Genomic DNA, 21,315 nt, shown 5'->3' with positions numbered 1-21,315 from the left:
TCTTTTATAGCCTGTCAAGCACTGTCAAGCCATTTCCATCAGTAGAAAAAAGCGGCCAAACTAAAAAAAATTGGCGTGAAGGGTTATCGTCCCATAGATATTTTGAAATTCGCGCACTTTTCTACCGACAAAATTATTTGACAGGCTATATTCACGAGAACGGTTTAATATCAAAAATATTTATAAATGTATAAATTAATTTAGTACCATTAATTACACAATAAGTACTCTATTTTTCAGGTATTCCCAAAGTTTACCAATTTTAAGTAACAAGTCTTGAGTTCGATTGTGAATGAGGCGTAACCATGGTAATAAGACATCAACATTTTAACATAAACAAAAGCAAAACGTATCTTGAAACACCAAAATGCAACAAATATCAACTATTCAGCCAGTATTTAAATTAGAATTAAATCATAAAGTTATACCAAACATTGTAACCATTGCGAAATATGACGGCACCCATCCTTGTCTTACCGCTTGCGCGGGTTTCGATAAGGTATCCTCCTCCTCCTGTCCTCATGTTCCCATTCAATTTGCTTATGTATCGCTAATATATTTATAACTGGGTTTTTTTTTACAATCTCAGATAATAATTCACCACCCTCACGGTGGAACAGTCAGCGGTCGCGCACAACGATCCAAAGCACACGGGGAGGTTTCCGAGCTGAACCTAAGCCAGGCCGTGGTCGCGCTAGCCTCCGGTCCGCTGCGGCCGGATTCTACTCGGGATATGCTGCTTATTGGATCCCCTTCTCAGATATTAGGTACTGCTGAAGTCTATTATGCATTAGAGAGGTAACGCGTATCAGAGTCACAGTCTCACAGCTGATTATTTTGACTGAGAGTTTACAGCTAAGGCAACGACCAACCATCAACACATCGAAATTACAACCTACCTGTTGCATGTGGCCTTTCATGTAGGTAGCTAGTCCTTCTTGAGTTCAGAGCGCATATAATTTGGATAATAACTTTACTACCACGACTGCCACAAGAAATATGTGAAATAGGTTTTAATTATTTTTTATTCCAGCATATGACGTCCATGACAATTCCGATCTCTTCTTCAAAGAAGCGCATGATGGAGTAAACGTGATCATAGCTGCCTCCTTCGGCAAGTACCACGAGACTCTGGCCATCGTGGGGGGGAACAGTTCTGTACAAGGCATCGACTGGCAAGGGAACGAGGTGTTCTGGACCGTGGTCAGTGGGAAGGTGTCCGCAATGATCACGTTTGACTTTGATAAGGATGGGGAGAACGAGGTAAGCCAAGGAATTTTAGTGGAAGTACCTATGTAGTTTATTCGGTATTATGTGTCATCACTCAGTAAAAGCTCAAAAGCGAAGTTCAACAACATGTTTGTATACTTACGATGCAAATATTTGAATTTGATGCATTAGCCATAACATAAATAAACCATTCTCAACCTTCCAGAAAACCTTGAAACTCTTGTACATGTTACAGCTTTGGCCTGTCCCTGTGACCTCTAAGCTTTTTGTAGGTAGATAGAGATCTAACTAGTCTTGATATTTGATTCATCTTTTTGGTGTCATGTTGTAGTTACTCCTAGGATGTGAAGACTCTTACATAAGGGTGATGAAGAACAACCAGTTTAAGACGGAGATAGCAGAAACAGGACCCGTTATTTGTCTGGCAGCAATTACTGATGTCAGATTCGCGTACGGACTGGCTAATGGCACTATTGGTATTTATGAAGAAGGAATAAGGCTTTGGAGAGTTAAGGTAAAACTTTATTCGTTCTTGTTTTAAGAACGACGTCTTCCTTTCTAAGAGTATCCGGTTCGAAGGACCACTTATCAATATGAAGTCATGCAAAGCAAATAGATTCACAAAAGCAATCAGAGTTCAACTTTGACACGTTTCGGTTTTCACATTAGTAGTGCCAGGACCAATTTTAGGTGAGTGCACATACCTACCCCTATACCTACTTCTATTGTTCTTTTTTGAATCCGTATCAGAATCAGACTTTCTGATTTTCTTCTTTAGTCGAAAACCAACGCACTCTCAGTCCAACTTTCGGGGGAGGCACTGGCCTGCTGTTGGAGTAACGGGCGTATCGACTGGCGAGATGCAGTGTCCGGCAGAGTTCTGCGACGAGTACAACTGCGTTCTGGGGCCTCTGCCATGTTGTACGCTGACTACCGGTCCGTCGGCGCACCGGATCTGGTCTGCGTGTCGGATAGGGGGGAAGGTAAGGGCATAAAGACTAGAAAACAAGTGTTACTTCGACTTGCAAGTAAATTAAATGGTCCCCGTGATTATAAATTAGAGGTGTGAGGCTGAGGTGTGGTACCTACGAGTACATTTTGTCCCAACTGCACAGATAACTTATAACTTTTATGCATTTTCCCATTGTAACCCGTACCTACCGTGGTAAACCAATTATCTGCTCGTGATCCGTTGGATGAGGGTACGGCGGCTCGTCATGGATGTTTTTAGGAGGGCCCGAATCCAGCAGCAATTGCCTATTGGCTGATATGATGTTAATGATTCAAGTATTGGTTTTAATTATCCATGGTAAAGCTAGTTTTAATGATGATGAATATGACTGAATTCTCTGACAGTTCTTGGCTACCCGCCATACCAAGAGCCCGCGGGTTCCAAGAGCCAGCCCTCAGAAGAAGACCGCGTGGCAATAGTGGAGCTATTCAACCGCAAGCAGGCGTTGACAGTGGAGCTCCAGCACTATGAGGCTAGCGGGAGCGACGAACGACCGACGAGCGCCATGCCGACTAATACACGACTGCATGTCGCTGTCACTACCGACCTTAATGATGTGAGTTGTGGGGTCTTTTGGGACTGTTCATAGGCCAGACTTGCGTATATACGTGGCTGACCAAGTTGGCACTAACTAACAAGATTTTCGATTCATTCTTCTCGATCAAGTATCAAATCTTGAAAGTTAAAACTCCCGCTTCCCGGAATAGGAAATTGCAATGGCACCTTCAACGGTAACAAATTGATTTGAACAATAATGTTGGAAATCTGAACTCTAAAAATAAAAAGACGCAACCTTGATTATTTACAATTAGGTACAATACAATTTGACTTGACGAAAAGTTCATGACTTTTGAAAAAGCTAGTTGAAAGTAAAAGTTTGTACAGTCAGCGTCAAATACTTTGTAGCAGTCAAAGTGGCCAAATAGTTCGGTACACCATACTAAATATATGGTGTACCGAACTATTTGGCCACTTTGGTTGCTACAAAGTATTTGACGCTGACTGTACCTATTAAATTTTATAGACAAACTTGTTATAAAATAAGACGTTTATATTATACCTAAGATGATTTATTACCTACCTAACCGTTATACCGTATACCTTCTATGATATGAGCTTATATCTAAGAACAACAATAAAAAAGTAATGAAATAAATGCATTTGTATTTTTGTTTATTCGTAAAACATCATCCCCAGGAAGGCATAGGCCTCACGATATCCACCAACAACGACACCGTGGTGCGCGCGGCTCTGGTGCTCGCGGAGGGTATCTTCACGACGGGCGAGACGCTGGCGCGGCACCCGGCCCCCGCACTGCTCCGCTCCGTGCTGTTCGTGCCGCTGCGCCCGCCGAGGGACGTGCCCATCGACGTGCATATCAAGGTTTTGTTTCTTAAGACGAAGGGCACGATATAAACGCTCCGTGAAAATTCGTTCGACACTGAGGCTGACAGGCGCATCCACGCTAGCGTCAACATGGAGCGAACACGCACAGAGCGGTTTTTTCGTAGCCGAATTGTATTTATTAGGTTGCCATAGACTGGCTGTATGAACTAGATGCCATCCGAGGTTGACGAGTGAAGACTGCCAACGCCCGCGACAGATGACGTCCGAATGTTATATTCCTAAATTTATGTGCGTGGCTCACTCATCGCACTGATCTGGACGGTGACTGGCATTCCAAATTCCAACATATATATATGGCGTCTTTTGTGAATAATATAGCTTATTTAAAGAAAAAGACAGGCTACCTTTGAGTTTATTGCAAACCAATACTGTTGTCCAGTCCACCGCAGACGGCGCGTGGTCAAGCAGACCAAGTACCTACCCGTGGCAGACAGTGTGTGTTCAAGGAGACCAGGGTGCGTAGCCAACATTCCAATCGTTTACGCTCCGCAGCGAACGAAACGCAACTGCCACTGCCGCAGTAACATGGAAGTGATAGAGATAGATGACTACGCTACGCTACGGAGCGTTAACAGATACGGCACGCTGTCCGTGGCGAGTGCAGGCTTGTTATAGCTGGGGAGCCGGCGATGCTAAATATGTATTACTCGATCGTCGTAGAGAGATATTGGAATCGAAAGATAACCTTTATTTCATATCGAAATAAAGGTTATAAAAAGTTTTTCATGAAGAAGGAAAGTGACTACACACTTTTTAAATTTGGGGGGTTGGTGAAGAGTTTAAAAATTGTTAAATAAATCGTGGATTTGGTGGTGTGGATTTTTGACGATCACAAGTTCGGCGCCCGATTTTCACATTGTAAGTCATTTAAAAAAAATGCGTAGAAATAATAAAATTGTCAGATTTCGTAATACTTTATTTGTTAATTACAGCATTAATTTGGACTAAAATGACCAAATCCACAATTTACCTAACCTTTTGAACGCCAGAAGTAACATGCCGTGCCCCGGACGCAGGCGATCACGATTATTTAAGCGAAATTGAACTTTACAGAGTCCCGCGTTAGTCCCTATTGTATTGGCGAAACTGTCGGCTGTAGCCGTTGTTGGCGTCCTTGGCAAGTCTTTCAGATGTCAGCCATAGCCAACGGTGGCGATCAAAAGGTTAACAATTTGTTGAAGTAATTATATATTATTACATATCTTACAAGTCATTGTGTAATGTGTATGATTTCACATTTAAATGTTAATAAAATTGCAATGTTTCAGGCACTAGTAGGTTATGCAGACAGTGAACAATTCCACATATTCGAACTAACAAAGCAGTTGCCCAGGTTTGCCATGTATTGCTTGGCTCCATCTACCCTCACCATCCCCAAACAGAACAGCTATGTCACATTCAAGATCACAGAGAGGATCCAAAGAATTTGCATTTGGATCAACCAGAACTTCCTACTAGATCAAGATATAGTGCTTGAAATGGAAAATATAAAGGAACTTCATATGAAGTTCATTTGTTTAAGGGACAAGTCACACTTGGAGATGGACTTTGAAACCAATGGAAATGTAAAGTTTTCAACACCTCACATTTCATTGGCAGGTGACTTGATCCAGAGTCTGGCAGTTTATCTAAATCTGACAGATTTGCAGGTAAAATAAAAAAATAATTGTGCCTAAATTATAATTTGACTTAAAATATTACAGCTTATTTTCTAAAATTAAAAAGATTCTTACTGACCATAAAGTTCTACAAAACCAACACATTTTACTGGGTTAAAGAAGAACATGTTGTTATGTGGAGGCTCTCGCTGGCTGACTGCCTTGACTACTTCCTGGCCGATGACTCCTCCCACCACTGCTGCAGCTCCCGATACAGTACCAAAGACATTAGTTAAAAGATCATCAGTTACAAACCCAGCTGGTAGCGATAGTTCCTTTACAAGCTCATCCCTCATTTTTAGGAGTATTTCTGTGTCAGCTTTACGTTTAGCTGGATCTGGGTTCCTATTGTACTCATCTCGAAAGCGTGATAAGATCTTCATGACGAAGTAGGAAGGATCGCCACGGCGGAGACGCGAGCGGAGCTCAGGTTTCGACCAATCCGCTGACAAGGCATTCTGCAACGGCACGTAGATGGCTCGGCGTTTAACAGTGATAGATACTGTCTCCCTTGCACTTTTTTCTTCGTCATCTGGGCCACGTTTTACGGCTTTATGTTGAACAATCTCCTCAGAGTACTCATGGTCGACGAGGTCCGCGAACATGTACCCGAACATGCCCCAAACGTCGCCGCAAAGGAACTTCTTGTTGTTGTCACGACACACATTGTTAATACGCTCTAGCTGCTCCTGCTTGAGCCCAGTAGCGCAAACAATATCGAAAGTAGAAAAGAAGCTGTCCGGCAGCTCGTCGACTCCCTTTGTTTCGGCTGTTATATCCACCATTGGGTTTAAAGCCCGCGCTCTCGTCAAAGAGGCTTCGGCGCGATTCTCACCGATCTTGTCGGGTGGAGTTAAAAACTGAGAGTACAAATCGACTTCTTTAAGTTTCTCATTATCTAGCAAACAAACACTCTTTACTCCGGAGAGAATTATATTTTTTGCAATTTCGGCGCCGAGGCCGGATAACCCGATGATTAATACTTTGGAGGCACGTAGTCGTTTCTGAGATTCCAGACCCCACAGACGAATTTGACGATCGTACTGTTCAGCTTCAGCCTCCGAGAGCTCAACTTCGTTATTCTCAACCATTTTCAGAGATTATTCGTAAAAATTATGCTTGTTGCGGTATTCAGTACCGTTCGGTTTTTGACAGTTCTCCACGCAGCTTATACCATAGACAAGATCTCGACGCGCCGCCATATTGAGTAGTGCTGACTTTTTTTGTACGTCATTTCATAATCGAAAACTATAATTTCAACATAATCGATTATACGAAATAATATATATATAAAAAAACTTATTTCCAGATGAATCGTTCGAAATTTGAAAACTTATGATTCTCATGAACAATTTTTTGATTTTGCAGTCCACGGCACAATTTTCTGAAGCAGAAGATAAACTTCGCGAAGAGATGGCAAATGCTTCTCAAGTAGGAGAGATGAGATCACGTTTGGCAGCAGAAACTGCTGAAAGGGCGCAACTAATAACCGCACTGTTACCCGCGGCCCAAGATGCTGCAGCTCATGATTTGTATGTAGTCGGCGAAATTGATTCTTTAGCAATTTGCAGCTCCAGTAAATTTGGTTTAAATACTTATATTAAGAGTTGTCCAATGTAAAGTGAACCGTAAACTGCTAAAATTACTGTTTTCTCTTAAATTTTCTTAATTTCACTTTATACATGTACCTACTTGCTGTAGGAAAGAAATGTTGAGTCGCTACAAAGAAGTGGTAATGCTGAATGAGGAGTTATTGTTGAGCTGCCACGTGCGACGCTCGACGCAGGAGCACGCTGTGGCCTCCTTGAAGACGCTGCACATGATACTGCAGCAAGCCGCGCGATTAAGAGGTTATAACAATTTAAAAAAAATGTGTATTAGGGTTCCGTAGCCAAATGGCTAAAAACGGAACCCTTATAGATTCGTCATGTCCGTCTGTCTGTCCGATTATGCCACAGCCACTTTTTCTCGTCTGTCCCCGCTGGCATAGATGGGAATAGGTACATTTATACGAATCATTCCTATCTCTCCTCGCCTCATAATCATTTATTTGCACATAAATAGGGTGTTACTAAAGTTACATGTCCTAGTCTTTTAGCCGTTTTTGTCAAATGGGTCATGTATGGGGGCGGAGCAAAATGGGAATACATAAAAAAATCAGGAATTACATCTGAAGTAAAACTACTCCAAATAACTATTCGAACATACTTCATCGCGTATGATATGATGATATCGTATCATTTGGTTGATCAAGTACGTTCGAAAATGGAGAATTATATTTGTTCCATTAGACTAATAAAATGTTCTTGTGGATATCAAGCTTTTTTGTTGTTTTTGCAGTTGGTACATACAGCAAAGCAGTAGTTGCTGCGAGTCGGAAAGCAGTTAAAGACGACAACACTGAAGCTCTCATTAAAATACTGCAAGTGGGGGATTGCTGAAATGAAATAAATACAATAAAATAATATAAATTCCTAAAAGTATTTATTAATTAAAATTGTACCATAATCATCAGTCAATAATAAAAATAATGTTATAACAATATTCAGATCTATTTATTGGGTGAAAAGTCCTGCTTATGAGAGAAAGTAAATTTATTTCATTAGTCTAACTTCTGTAGCATTACTTGAAAGTCAAAAATGGGATAACTTAATATGGACCTGTAAAATTATCTGGCTATTTGTAATAAAATTGTTACATTATTTTGAGTAATCTGTTCTAGTCATCAGCCGATTGTAAACGTCAAAAGATTGGCTAGGAAGAAAACAATATAAAATACAATAAATAATATGATACGGCTTATGAAACAACATAGCTACCATAATAAAGGGTCTAGCCGCAATCCTATAGTGAAACTGCCCCTGGCTGAAATGTATACCTTTCTTAGAAGAGTTAATTGGTCTTATTATAAGATATCATTTTACAATATTTCAAGCCTGGAATCCCCTTGGTTTGGATAAAAAAACAAATATATATAAAATCTTTTTTAATTTTTCTAAGCTAAACTAATGGTTAGATTTTTTTGAAATTCGGATTATACATGGCACTAATAGCAATACATTTAAAAAAAAAATCAAGGTTCTAACTTATTTACAAAGGCCTAAAAAAACATTTTTTTTTTGTTTATTTTTTTTTTATTATTTACAAGAGGGCGACAACCTCAATTTTTAGGTATTTAATGCACAATACAATATTGTATGAAATATTTTTTTTTTCATAAAAATCCATTTGTGGCAACAAGGTAAAAATGCCCCTCTTTTCGCCATCATACTTTATGAAGCATCTATATACCTTCTTAGACATATGCCGAGAATGTATCTATATTTTATGATTAATGGTCGTAAGACGAATGGCCTGCATTAGTAAGACATTTTTATCTTGTTGCCACAGATGGATTTTTATGAAAAAAATATATTTCATACAATATTGTATTGTGCATTAAATACCTAAAAATTGGGGTTGTCGCCCTCTTGTAAATAATAAAAAAAAAATTTCAAAAAAAAATATTTTTTTAGGCCTTTGTAAATAAGTTAGAACCTTGATTTATTTTTAGGGTTCCGTAGCCAAATGGCAAAAAACGGAACCCTTATAGATTCGTCATGTCCGTCTGTCTGTCCGATTATGTCACAGCCACTTTTTACCGAAACTATAAGAGCTATACTGTTCAAACTTGGTAAGTAGATGTATTCTATGAACCGCATTAAGATTTTCACACAAAAATAGAAAAAAAAACAATAAATTTTGGGGGTTCCCCATACTGAGAACTGAAACTCAAAAAATCTTTTTTCATCAAACCCATACGCGTGGGGTATCTATGGATAGGTCTTCAAAAATGATATAGAGGTTTCTAATATAATTTTTTTCTAAAATGAATAGTTTGCGCGAGAGACACTTCCAAAGTGGTAAAATGTGTGTCCCCCCCCCCCGTAACTTCTAAAATAACAGAATGAAAAATCTAAAAAAAATATATGATATACATTGCCATGCAAACTTCCACCGAAAATTGATTTGAACGAGATCTAGTAAGTAGTTTTTTTTAATACGACGTAAAATTAAAAAAAAAAATCCATCAAACCCATACGTGTGAGGTATCTATGGATAGGTCTTCAAAAATGATATTTAGGTTTCTAATATAATTTTTTTCTAAACTGAATAGTTTGCTCAAGAGACACTTCCAAAGTGAAAAAATGTGTGTCCCCCCCCCCTGTAACTTCTAAAATAACAGAATGAAAAACCTAAAAAAAATATATGATATACATTACCATGCAAACTTCCACCGAAAATTGGTTTGAACGAGATCTAGTAAGTAGTTTTTTTCATGCGTCATAAAATATTTTTTTTTTTTTTTCATCAAACCCATACGTGTGGGGTATCTATGGATAGGTCTTCAAAAATGATATTGAGGTTTCTAATATCATTTTTTTCTAAACTGAATAGTTTGTGCGAGAGACACTTCCAAAGTGGTAAAATGTGTGTCCAAAGTGGTAAAATGTTGAACGAGATCTAGTAAGTAGTTTTTTTTAATACGTCATAAATGGTAGGGAACCCTTCATGGGCGAGTCCGATGTGTTCTGAGACATTTCTTATTTTATTGGCCTCGGTATGTAATCTACCATTGCTGTACGTAAACAACTACTACGTAAACATTCCTATTATGAAATACGCAATACTGCATTAAAAAATATATAATTAGTGTAAACAATTTTTCTGCTCGACTAGCTGCTGCTCGTTAATACCTACTAAATGGTTGTAAACGCGGAAGTACACAATGAGCCAAGTACGTTGGCCCAATGTGTAACCTACAGACGCCTTAAGTCGAATGGCCTGCATTAGTAAGACATTTTTACCTGGTTGCCACAAATGGATTTTTATGAAAAAAATATATTTCATACAATATTGTATTGTGCAATAAATACCTAAAAATTGAGGTTGTCGCCCTCTTGTAAATAATAAAAAAAAAAAATTAAACAAAAAAAAATATTTTTTTAGGCCTTTGTAAATAAGTTAGAACCTTGATTTTTTTTTTGAAAATGTATTGCTATTAGTGCCATGTATAATCCGAATTTCAAAGAAATCTAACCATTAGTTTAGCTTAGAAAAATTAAAAAAGATTTTATATATTTTTGTTTTTTTATCCAAACCAAGGGGATTCCAGGCTTGAAATATTGTAAAATGATATCTTATAATAAGACCAATTAACGCTTCTAAGAAAGGTATACATTTCAGCCAGGGGCAGTTTCACTATAGGATTGCGGCTAGACCCTTTACATTATAAAGATAGAAAGTCGAGCAGATGACGCTAGTGCCACGGTAAAATAACGTTTCGCAGATTTTTTTAAGTATACAAGGCACTTCAAACAGTTGTATGGAATTTATTTAAAATCGGTCTTTCATTTCTTAGAGTCCCGCTAGTCACACAGTAATCTGCCTCGTAGCATAATGCACGTCATCGGCGCTAACGTTAAGCAGCAGCCTCGGCTCGGCGCCTCTATTCTCGAGTAGCAGGAGCCGGGTGGCGGCGAGGCGCGCGCACGCGGCGGCGGCCTGCGCGGCGCCGGGCGCGCGCACGCCCGCGGCCGACCGGTAGGGCCGCCCGTCCAGCGCCACCAGCGCCGCCGCCGTGCTCAGCGCGCGCGACAGCGTGGTCTCGTCCGACCCGGTCCGCTCCACCTGCAAGTTAACCTATACATTGGAGCATGTGGGAGGTGGAACGCAAGTCGTCCGCCCAACGATGTAACTATACTGAAAGTTCCGTTGCGACTTAATTGAATGGAGATAACGACAGCGCGGCCTTTCTAAGTTTTCATAATATCGAGACCCCTTTCGGGTTCGGAGATTGGGGATACTGGGTAATAACGAAAAATTAGGATATTAAGAATCTTTGTATATTTTTAAGAGAATAAGTCGTTAGCTAGTTTGCCATGGGAACAGCGACATCTAGCGAACAATTAGGACAGGGACATACGCTGTACGCACCAGTTTGTGGCCAGTACAGCGACATCTAGCATAGAATCTTATTACTAAACTTCTTAATCTTAACTACCACTTCAAGCGTTTTGCTCACTTTTCACCAGGTAGGTCAGTCTTTACGAGAAATTGGACCTTAAATCCTACGAGTTTGATTGTATTTTATTGTATGATTAGTTTTAGGTATAAACTGTGAGTGCTATAAAACTAGGATAAGTAAAGGGCGTGTCACCTCGGCGGCGACAGCGCGCAGCATGAGCCTCTCGGCCGGCGCGCAGGCGCGCACGGCGCGCACGGCGGCGCCTGAGGCCGCCTCCTCCAGCGCCGCCTGCACCTCGCGCAGCCCCGCCGCGCCGCCCGCGCCCCCCGCGCCGCCCGCGCCGCCCGCCCCGCCCGCGCCGCCCGCCCCGCCGCCGCCCAGCTCCAGCGCGCGGGAGCACAGCGCGAGGGCGCGCCGCGCGTCGCCCGACACCGCTGCTACTTTCCTATAAAACAAATGTTTTATAAATACTACGCTTTAGCGTGGCGAGACTTCGTGGGAGGTTGGAAGACCTAAAGTATCGCAGCGTTGCATGCAAAGCCAAAAACAAAATCTCACGATGCATAGCTCTTAAGTGCTAATCAGAATTCCTAAATTATTAAGCGGGTCCGCAGAGCGAGCAGCCTCGCGAGGAAATTTCCTCACCGGCCTCGTGCTCGTGTAACTTTTGCCTCAGCACGTTTACCTCACCCGAGCTAATTTGCTCGGCGAGATGGCGTCACTCAGTCGGCTGTTCAAAATGACGCCGCACGTAATGACTGCAGTGGCTTGCGTTTCTTTTATTTTGCCATTTAAAGCAACCAGTCAGTGTAGACGAGCCTCGGCCGATGCGGCGTGCTCATGCGAGGAAAACGCGCGCGCCGCCTCGGCCGAGGCACGTCTACACTGGCCGATTTGTGCGTGAGGAAATTGCCTCGCGCGTATGCTCGCTCTGTGTGGACCCGGCAAGTGTCCAAAACATTGAAATAAGTTCCTCGTTGGGAATTTCAGTTTATAAGTTACCTGGCTATAAGCTGGACCGCGTCGGCGGAGAGGCTGGCGCTAGCGAGGCGCGCGGCCACGATGCGGGACAGCTGCGCGTGCGTGTACGGCGGGAACGTCAGTCGCGTCAGACCTGAATATATTAGTTACGAATCAGGCCTAGTGCACGACTTCGCTAACAAATATTGCTGTAGTTTAAAAAATTATATAGGAAAGTATCACTATCTCACTTTCTCAAGATGAAAATTCACTTCTTAATTTACTTCAGGAGCAATGAAAGAATTCAAGCCGTATCAAGCTGCATTTTTTTTAAAGGCGGCTCATTTCATGACCATTCCTTTGTCGAGTAAGGGCTTGTGCACAAATCATGCGAGGTTCGATAGGGGGGAGGGGGGTAGCGAAAAAATCACGATAAATCACGTTGGGGGAGGGGGGTATATGGAGACCCCTCACGTGTATTTTTCTATAGTGAGAGAAGTTAATTAGTTCTGTGGCTACCCAATCGTGAGGCGACCCGCGCGGCCAGCGCGCGCTCGGGCAGGTCCATGGTGTTGGCCACGCACAGCACGCACAGCCGCGCCGCCCACTCCAGTATACTGTACAGCACGTCCTGCCGCCGCGTGCACAGGGCGTCCAGCTGGAACGTTACCTAGCCGCGAGGCGACCCGCGCGGCCAGCGCGCGCTCGGGCAGGTCCATGGTGTTGGCCACGCACAGCACGCACAGCCGCGCCGCCCACTCCAGTATACTGTACAGCACGTCCTGCCGCCGCGTGCACAGGGCGTCCAGCTGGAACGTTACCTAGCCGCGAGGCGACCCGCGCGGCCAGCGCGCGCTCGGGCAGGTCCATGGTGTTGGCCACGCACAGCACGCACAGCCGCGCCGCCCACTCCAGTATACTGTACAGCACGTCCTGCCGCCGCGTGCACAGGGCGTCCAGCTGGAACGTTACCTAGCCGCGAGGCGACCCGCGCGGCCAGCGCGCGCTCGGGCAGGTCCATGGTGTTGGCCACGCACAGCACGCACAGCCGCGCCGCCCACTCCAGTATACTGTACAGCACGTCCTGCCGCCGCGTGCACAGGGCGTCCAGCTGGAACGTTACCTAGCCGCGAGGCGACCCGCGCGGCCAGCGCGCGCTCGGGCAGGTCCATGGTGTTGGCCACGCACAGCACGCACAGCCGCGCCGCCCACTCCAGTATACTGTACAGCACGTCCTGCCGCCGCGTGCACAGGGCGTCCAGCTGGAACGTTACCTAGCCGCGAGGCGACCCGCGCGGCCAGCGCGCGCTCGGGCAGGTCCATGGTGTTGGCCACGCACAGCACGCACAGCCGCGCCGCGTCGTGCGCCGCCCACTCCATTATGCTGTACAGCACGTCCTGCCGCCGCGTGCACAGGGCGTCCAGCTGGAACGAGTATAAATACTATACATAACGGTTAAAAAAGGAACTGATAAAATAGTATTTTTAGCAACCGTTGTTTAAGAGAGGTCAAAAAAGGCGAGTGGCGTGAGTAACAATTTGAGGCGAAGCCGAAAATTGTTAATAAAGACGCCACGAGTATTTTTTGACTCAGTAAAACAACGTTGCATACAATACAATTTCTACGACCAAGCACTTACTTTGAAATAAAATTGTGAATTTAACAAATATTTTTCATATTATTTATCGCGATTTTAAAGGCAGCAAATTTTTAGATATTTCTTAGGCCATCAAAGATATGTCTTCAGGCGTAGACACTAAGTTTTCGTCATCCATTTTAACTTGAAAGACACTGTTTTTTAACACAAAACTTAAGTTTTTATTCGACAACCACAATAACCACATTCAAGAATGGAGGGTACGAGCGGGAAAATATATGAATGAAATTTAAAAAAAAAACTTGTCTATGGGTCACTTATTTGTCAGAGATGACGTTTAAAATTAGGTTGGCAACAATGTCATATTTCATACAATATTCTTTAAGTAGTCATTAGACGAAGTATCGAAAAGTGCCAAAAAGATACTGCGTGTATGCAAAAATGCGTTTTTGGAGAATAGACTAAAGACTTGTCTTGACAACTATTAGGTAGGGTTTTAAAGATGTGTGCACGACTCGAGTGCATGACGCCTGATCTGCATAATCTGCTTTGTAAATGCTGGGAAGCGGGACACATCCCTCAGGATATGCGCGATGCCAATATCATCACATTGTACAAAGGGAAAGGAGATCGCGGTGATTGTAACAACTACCGCGGCATTTCCCTTTTGAGTATAGTTGGCAAGTTGTTTGGACGTGTAGTACTCGGGAGACTCCAAAAACTTGCAAATCGTGTATATCCGGAGTCACAATGTGGTTTCCGTCCCCAGCGTTCCACTGTAGATATTGTTTTCTCACTTCGTCAGCTACAGGAAAAGTGTAGAGAGCAGAACACACCTCTGTTTGTAGCCTTCGTAGATCTCAATAAGGCTTTTGAAACTGTCAGCAGAGAGGGACTATATAGGGCACTTGAGAATATTGGATGTCCACCTAAACTTTTCCATCTAGTCAAATCCTTTCATGATGACATGAAAGGCACTGTGGTTTATGACAGCAAAATATCCCAGCAATTTGAAATAAGGAGGGGTGTACGCCAAGGCTGCGTTTTGGCACCCACACTGTTTGGTATTTTCTTCTCACTACTTTTAAAGGCTGCTTTTAGTAATAACCAACAGGGGGTGCATTTGCATACAAGAAACGACGGGAAGTTATACAACATCTCTCTCCTCAAATCAGCAAAACACCGCGAGGACTTCTTCGTCGACAGTCTCTTTTTTGCTGACGATGCGGCTTTTGTGGCAAACTCTGCAGCTGATTTGCAAAACATCATGGACAGGTTTTCCCGGGTATGCACTTTGTTCTCCATGTCCATCAATGCCAAAAATACAGTCGTATTAGTGCAGGGGAGTGCGGAAACACCCAGAATACTGGTGGATGGCACCGCTCTGGAAGTCGTCAATAAGTTTTGCTACCTTGGGTCGACTGTGTCAAACAATCTCTCGCTTGATGCAGAGATCGATATTCGTATTGGCAAAGCAGCGACCATGTTCGGGAGGCTACGTTCAAGGGTGTGGTGTAACAAACACCTCACTGTTAGAACCAAGATGATAGTATACCAGACTTGCGTTCTAAGTATACTCTTGTACGGAGCAGAAACCTGGACGACGTATGCAAAACAGGAGCGACGGCTCAACACTTTTCACATGCGCTGTCTACGCAACATTTTAGGCATAACTTGGCAGGACAAAGTGACAAATCAGAGGGTTCTAGAAAAAGCGCAGCTGCCCAGTCTTGCCACTCTTCTCAAACAGAGACGCTTGCGGTGGCTGGGGCATGTGCAACGGATGGAATCCTCTAGAATACCTCGACGTGTCTTGCTTGGTTCAGTTGCGTATGCTAAAAGGAACGTTGGAAGACCGATGCTGCGCTTTAAAGACTGTGTTAAGCGAGACATGTCAGCATTTGAAATCGACCACCATGCCTGGGAAACTTTAGCTAAGGACCGTGATGGATGGCGCAAGCGTGTTGTGGAGGGGAGAAAGCTATGCGACCAAGCCTGGTTTACTATGTTAGATAGCAGAAGGTGTCGCAGAAAGCAAATCGGGACTGGAACCTCAGGTGGCATGAGCTTTCTCTGCCAAAAATGTGGGAGGTCGTGCCGCTCACGCATCGGCCTCCACAGTCACCAAACCCGTTGTCTAAACAGCAATGCTTAAATCGTCTGCAATAGACGCAAAGGCCTGTGATGATGATGATGATGATGATGCACGACCCTTTAAATGGCAAATAAAAGTACGGGAGTAGAAAAACAAATTTAACCAAGGCGATAAAGTGAAAATACAAGTCTGTGGCGTCTCCTCTGTCACTGTCGACGTTGTGCCACAGTGTTTTAACAGATGGCGTTAACAACCGAGAACACAATTTGGTAGAAACCTACATCACATGCATTTTATAAATGGACAAAACACAAGTGCAGGACATTGATGTGCACGTATCAGCTATAAGCTGCCTGTGCATTCATAAATAATAAATCACGCTTTCGGAGTTCCAAATGTCAGTTGCTATATATATTACAACTACTGACCAATTCTCATTGGACTTCGGTCCCCAGGCATAACACTCGCATGGAGAGAGCTCTATTGGCCCTACAATTTCTGCCTACCTTCCTACAAGTATATATAGAAAGAGTCGAGATCGGTCTATGAAGACGTCATCGACCCGCTTCGCGCGGCACTATTCTCCCGAGGCGGCTCGGTCTTGTATATGGAATTTTATATTTATACCATTATTTAGAATGTTAAGGGCCTTTAGTGAACGTCAAAAATAAAATAATTTACAATATTCGCAGTAGAGGCCCTCTGGACACCCGGAGATGCATGCGCGTCCAGACATTCATGCCGCAAACGACCAAGGCTTTAAAATTGCCGAAATACTGATATCGCAACCGCGCTTGGCAAGGCAAACGCTACGCACGTCTACACAGAACCAGATGTGATGCATTGAACTAATATTGCCTCGCGAAGCTCTGACAGCTATCTACGTACCTCGTCGACCAGCAGCACGGTCGGAGTCCGCCGCGGCCCGGGGTTGTTGAACCGCTTCTCTAGCAGCGAGCACGCTTGCTCCCACACCACGGATTTGCCTGGACAAAAAACTAACGTCAAACATATCAATATCGATTTAAAAAAACACAATAGGGGTTACAATTTAATTACAATACGCCAAAGGTTTTTTTAAAGGATCTGTCTGGACAAAGTATTTTAGAGATTGCCCCAGCATAGGTTTTATATGTCTGATTTGACTTAAAGGACATCAGCCCATAAAATAAAAAAACAAGAATTTGACCCTATTCATAGAAATGACAGGTAAAATTTATGCTGGCGCCATCTGTATGGTATACTTGGACCGACCAACCCCATTTTTAAAAAAAATTATCCTATACATTCAAGGACACTTTGTATGAACCTGTAAGCTGTTTGTAGATCTGCACATAGGCCTGCCGGGGCTCAGCGATGCGCATGCCGTTGACCTCCACCAGCTGGAACTCAGGCAGGTCTGTCTCATCCTGCAGCAGCTTCAGGGAAGAGCACACTGTGGCCGTCTTCCCAGTCCCAGGGACACCTGATATGTACATGCATCTGGAAAGTATATATTTAATTAAGAGTGTATTGTTAACCGTTTGACTACGAAAGATGTCAACTGACGCGTGCAGCTATAGCCCAATATCAACCTTTGTGCATTCCGACAAGGTAAAACATGACGCAAGATATGCGTAGCGTGCCGGGTCCCTTTGTTTGTCATAATTATTGAAAGTCATAATGTAATGATAGTCATATTATTTGTATCGCAAAATTTATGACTTACCCACTAGTTTCACTGAGAAGTTTCGACCTTACAAAAGATAATATCTCCTCCATCTGGCTCTCTCTTCCTGGTAGTGAATTGTTTTCTTTAAGAATTTCTGAAAATTAAGTAAAGTGAGTTTCCGAGAGTTCTATGTCAGATTTTAAACATTATTACATTTTTTCGAGCTCTTACCATCAATGTTGTCAAAAGAGTGTGCTCGAGTGTGCAATGTGGGTGTCAGCTGACTAGTGAGGATTCGTCTAGTGACACTTTTAGGTGTCTTTGCGGGCGTAGCCCGATTCCGAGGAGTTCTAGGCGTCTTAGGTGTCTTCGGCGTTTTAGGAGTCATTGCAATTGGTTTAAAGTCATCATCACTATCATCAGTAGCTCTTCTAATGGACTTTCTGGGAGTTCTTTTGATTGGTGATGAGTCCGGTTCAGCATAGTTTATGGTGCTTTTGGTGACTCTGCCAGAACGGGTGACTTTAGTTGGAGTAGGTTTGATCGGTGACATGTCTTCATCATTACACACTGGGCTTTTCTTGCGTCTTGAGAGGCTTTCTTTCTCATCATCATTATCATCAAATACCAGAACCTTTTTTGGTGTATCTTCTTTTGTTTTGGCTATGGAGGATTTTCGTTTTGGTGTGCCAAGTACATGCTGTCTAATAATGAGAGTAGGTAACCCGCCTTCAGCATTTTCTTTCAATTCCATAGACAACAGCTCTTCAATATTATTATTGCTTAACTTTTTACTACTTCTAGGAGTCTCTGCGGGTGTTATGTTTTTGCTTTTTGGTGTAGCTTTCTTTGGTGAATCTTTTTCTGTCTTATCAGCTAAGATGGCTCTTTTCAGCAGAAGTTTGGTGCCATCATTTTTAGAGACACTCCAATTTATTGGCTCAGATATAGACACTCTGCTCATGCGTTTCACTAAACTTGATGGTGTTTTGGGGGTTCTTCCTTTAGTTGTAGTAGTTGTGTTTTTACTAGGAGTTTGTAGATATTGCATAGCTAGCCTCTCCTCCTCTAAAACGGGTTCAATCTGGACTTTTCTCTTGTTCACTGGCATGATCCTGTATCTACAAACATAGTGGTAGTTTGCAGAGGTGTGTACATTATGTATGTCTTTTGTATGTGCAAAGGCGATTTGGCATTTTTTGAAGAATGTTTCGATGGACACATCTGTGGAGAATGGGCGATGGTCTTCCAAAACCTATTGAAAATTATAGTTGATTAATGTACTATAATGTTGATAATGATATCAACAACAAATTAAAAAAATATAAGGAAATATATACATGTGTAATCACCTCATTCTTTTAAGTTTTGCATCTACACCAGACGCCATGGAGCATAAAGTAAAATGAAAGGGTTAATATAAAGAATATTAACCAAATAACATTGAATATGAACCATACCTTAACACTTTCAGTTCCAAGTGCCCCATTCCCACTACAAAATGAACCCACCTAGGGAGTATCAAGCTTAAATACAAATTATTTATTTGCCACAATACAGGGATTGTAGATGGTGACATAAAGTTTGTTGTACAGTGTACTCAACTCACAATTGAGCATGTAAATATTACAGTCTATCATGTCATGCGATCAAAAGAATAATTAAACTTAAAATAAATAATAAAATAAAATTACAATTCTTTAATAAATTAATCTAAGACATTCAATATAATTACAGTTTTGAATGATTCACAGCTAATAGTTATAATTAATGTTTAATGTTATAACTTAAAATATTATTATTCCAACCAGGTAAGGAAGTGAAATTTAGAAAATTTGAATCAATTATCATCTAAGTAAGATAAGTATTGTATTGTGAACAACATGTTTTGCTACACCCTTTCCAGGGTCCTTTATGTACCTATGTATCATACTGGTATGCAAATAAAGATCTCCATCTCTATCTTAGTATAATCCTTCATATTATTCATCATAGTCATGTTCAGCAGAGTCCAGAAAGTCACTTATGGAGTAAAAGGATTTATTTAACAGCCATTTAGTTAAGGATTTCATGAACTGGTTAGGCATACCGTTTCTTATATTGCTTGGTATTTTATTATAGACCTAAATACCCATACAGTACACATTCTGCCTATATATTTGGCTCTTAGCAAGAGGTAAGTGCAACCGTGTTCTATATCGTGTTGACCTTGGGAAGACCTGGGCAAGTGTAGGGAAGATTTCAGGATGCTTGTATACAAATAGTCCTATCTCTTTGATGTACATGCATGGTAAACACAGGACTCTGGTTGATTTGAACACAGGTCTGCATGGATCTAGGTAGTGGGTGTTGCCCTTAGACACTTCTTTTGGATTAGAAATACTTTTTTCATATTTACCGAGTTGCCCCAGATTATTAATCCGTAACTCAAAATGGAAGTTACATAGCCATGATAAGCTATCAATGCAATGTCCTTTGAATATGTAGTACTAAGTCGTTGTAGGGCATATACATATTTATTGAAGTTTTGCACAAAGGCTTGTGAAATATAGTAATGACACAAGAAAAACCCTCAAATATAAACTCCAATAAACTAATCACAGGTTCTAAGAGGGTTGCATTGCTAATTAACTCCTTTTGTAAATGTAATGTATACTTATTTTAATTTCAACTAACCTCTTTGTCAACAAATTCAATAGGCTCCACATTGTTAATGCTGGATTTTGGCAGATCGCTGGGCCTCGAGTACCACTGAACCTTAGCCCGGAACGGGTCACTGCTGTTGGAGATGTCCTCGTACAGCGCCACGATCCGGGCGGCGTCGCAACCCTCCTCGGTGTCTGGTTCCGCTGAGTCGGCGTTCGAGATAAGAACGAAATCGCCTACACTGGCTATTAACTTTTGAAATTGAAATTTTCTGTAAATATAATACATAATATACATTGTTTTAGACTTCTCTCTTAAAAATTTGTATATCAGTGTTAAAAGGGAATAACACAATACAGTTTGAGTGAGGTAATAAAGCAAGAATACTGACTCATAATAGTGGAAGTTTGTGGATATATTCTGCTCATTATACTGTTTATCGCTTAGCCATGTCACAGCACGCGGAACCACTTTTCGGGGCATTTTATAACATTTATTTAATAACCGATTTTTTACAATATCGCAAGAATCACCAAAAAAGTAACATCCGTCAGCTGTAACTGTCATTTTTCGCGCCTAGTTAATCTGTTTCAACTGTCTTAAAAACACGCAGATAATCCAAATTTGGTACACAAATCAGCGTTTACATTAGTTGTCTTAAATGTTCTTATCTGAGTTATTTGAGTCGACTAATTTATCGATAAAGTTTAAAGTATGGAAGGTAGAGGCAAGGAACATCCTTGCCTCTAACTTCCATAGTTTGAAGTTTTATGAGTTCAAATTACGGAAGGTGGAGGTAAGGAAATAAATCTCCATGTACCAAAAAGTGTCATCAAAAAACCGTAAATAGGTGGCGCTACAATACCTAGAATACTTGAACAAAAAATCAAATCATAGACAGCGCACTTCACTCCGTCAATAACGCCTAGGTTCTTAGCTACTCTAGCGCTACTCTGGAGAGAATTGGAACTATTATTTATAGCTGACAGCTGGACACTTTTGCAACAGTTCTACCATAAGAGATGTCACTCCTCTTAATTCCACACTCCAT

The 21,315-nt window shown here is 42.0% G+C and overlaps 3 protein-coding genes across 3 annotated transcripts; 1 reads left to right on the top strand and 2 right to left on the bottom strand.

The window, feature by feature from the left end:
* Window positions 1-69: 69 nt before the first annotated feature.
* LOC133527658 (Bardet-Biedl syndrome 2 protein homolog) lies at window positions 70-7,849 on the top strand. Its single transcript, XM_061864759.1, has 11 exons — window positions 70-499; window positions 590-767; window positions 1,034-1,263; window positions 1,562-1,744; window positions 2,009-2,213; window positions 2,587-2,798; window positions 3,440-3,625; window positions 4,918-5,298; window positions 6,676-6,839; window positions 7,009-7,157; window positions 7,648-7,849. The coding sequence occupies exons 1-11, from the start codon at window positions 368-370 to the stop codon at window positions 7,746-7,748; spliced, it is 2,121 nt and encodes a 706-aa protein (XP_061720743.1). The 5' UTR covers window positions 70-367; the 3' UTR covers window positions 7,749-7,849.
* On the bottom strand, window positions 5,316-6,479 carry LOC133527661 (SUMO-activating enzyme subunit 1). Its single transcript, XM_061864769.1, has one exon. The coding sequence runs from the start codon at window positions 6,396-6,398 to the stop codon at window positions 5,379-5,381; it is 1,020 nt and encodes a 339-aa protein (XP_061720753.1). The 5' UTR covers window positions 6,399-6,479; the 3' UTR covers window positions 5,316-5,378.
* LOC133527666 (origin recognition complex subunit 1) lies at window positions 7,775-21,008 on the bottom strand. Its single transcript, XM_061864774.1, has 10 exons — window positions 20,656-21,008; window positions 20,295-20,535; window positions 17,850-18,873; window positions 17,676-17,772; window positions 17,277-17,449; window positions 16,856-16,953; window positions 13,549-13,699; window positions 12,317-12,428; window positions 11,507-11,759; window positions 7,775-10,977 (listed from the first exon to the last, which is right to left on the bottom strand). Exons 1-10 carry the CDS (start codon window positions 20,829-20,831, stop codon window positions 10,720-10,722), a joined length of 2,583 nt encoding a protein of 860 aa, XP_061720758.1. The 5' UTR covers window positions 20,832-21,008; the 3' UTR covers window positions 7,775-10,719.
* Window positions 21,009-21,315: the final 307 nt, after the last annotated feature.

This window comes from Cydia pomonella, chromosome 18 (genome assembly GCF_033807575.1).
Source record: "Cydia pomonella isolate Wapato2018A chromosome 18, ilCydPomo1, whole genome shotgun sequence".
NCBI classification, from domain to species: domain Eukaryota; kingdom Metazoa; phylum Arthropoda; class Insecta; order Lepidoptera; family Tortricidae; genus Cydia; species Cydia pomonella.
This window is presented reverse-complemented; position numbering and strand designations above follow the sequence as displayed.

Bases quoted from the DNA above. Each gene is read 5' to 3' on its own strand.
- LOC133527658 (XM_061864759.1), top strand. From the start codon at position 368: ATGCAACAAATATCAACTATTCAGCCAGTATTTAAATTAGAATTAAAT. The intron at 1,264-1,561 runs GTAAGCCAAGGA...GTCATGTTGTAG, and splicing joins ATAAGGATGGGGAGAACGAG to TTACTCCTAGGATGTGAAGA. The intron at 7,158-7,647 runs GTTATAACAATT...TTGTTTTTGCAG, and splicing joins GCAAGCCGCGCGATTAAGAG to TTGGTACATACAGCAAAGCA.
- LOC133527661 (XM_061864769.1), bottom strand. From the start codon at position 6,398: ATGGTTGAGAATAACGAAGTTGAGCTCTCGGAGGCTGAAGCTGAACAG.
- LOC133527666 (XM_061864774.1), bottom strand. From the start codon at position 20,831: ATGACAGTTACAGCTGACGGATGTTACTTTTTTGGTGATTCTTGCGAT. The intron at 13,700-16,855 runs GTACGTAGATAG...TACTCGTTCCAG, and splicing joins CCGTGCTGCTGGTCGACGAG to CTGGACGCCCTGTGCACGCG. The intron at 11,760-12,316 runs GTAACTTATAAA...TTTGTTTTATAG, and splicing joins GCGGTCCAGCTTATAGCCAG to GAAAGTAGCAGCGGTGTCGG.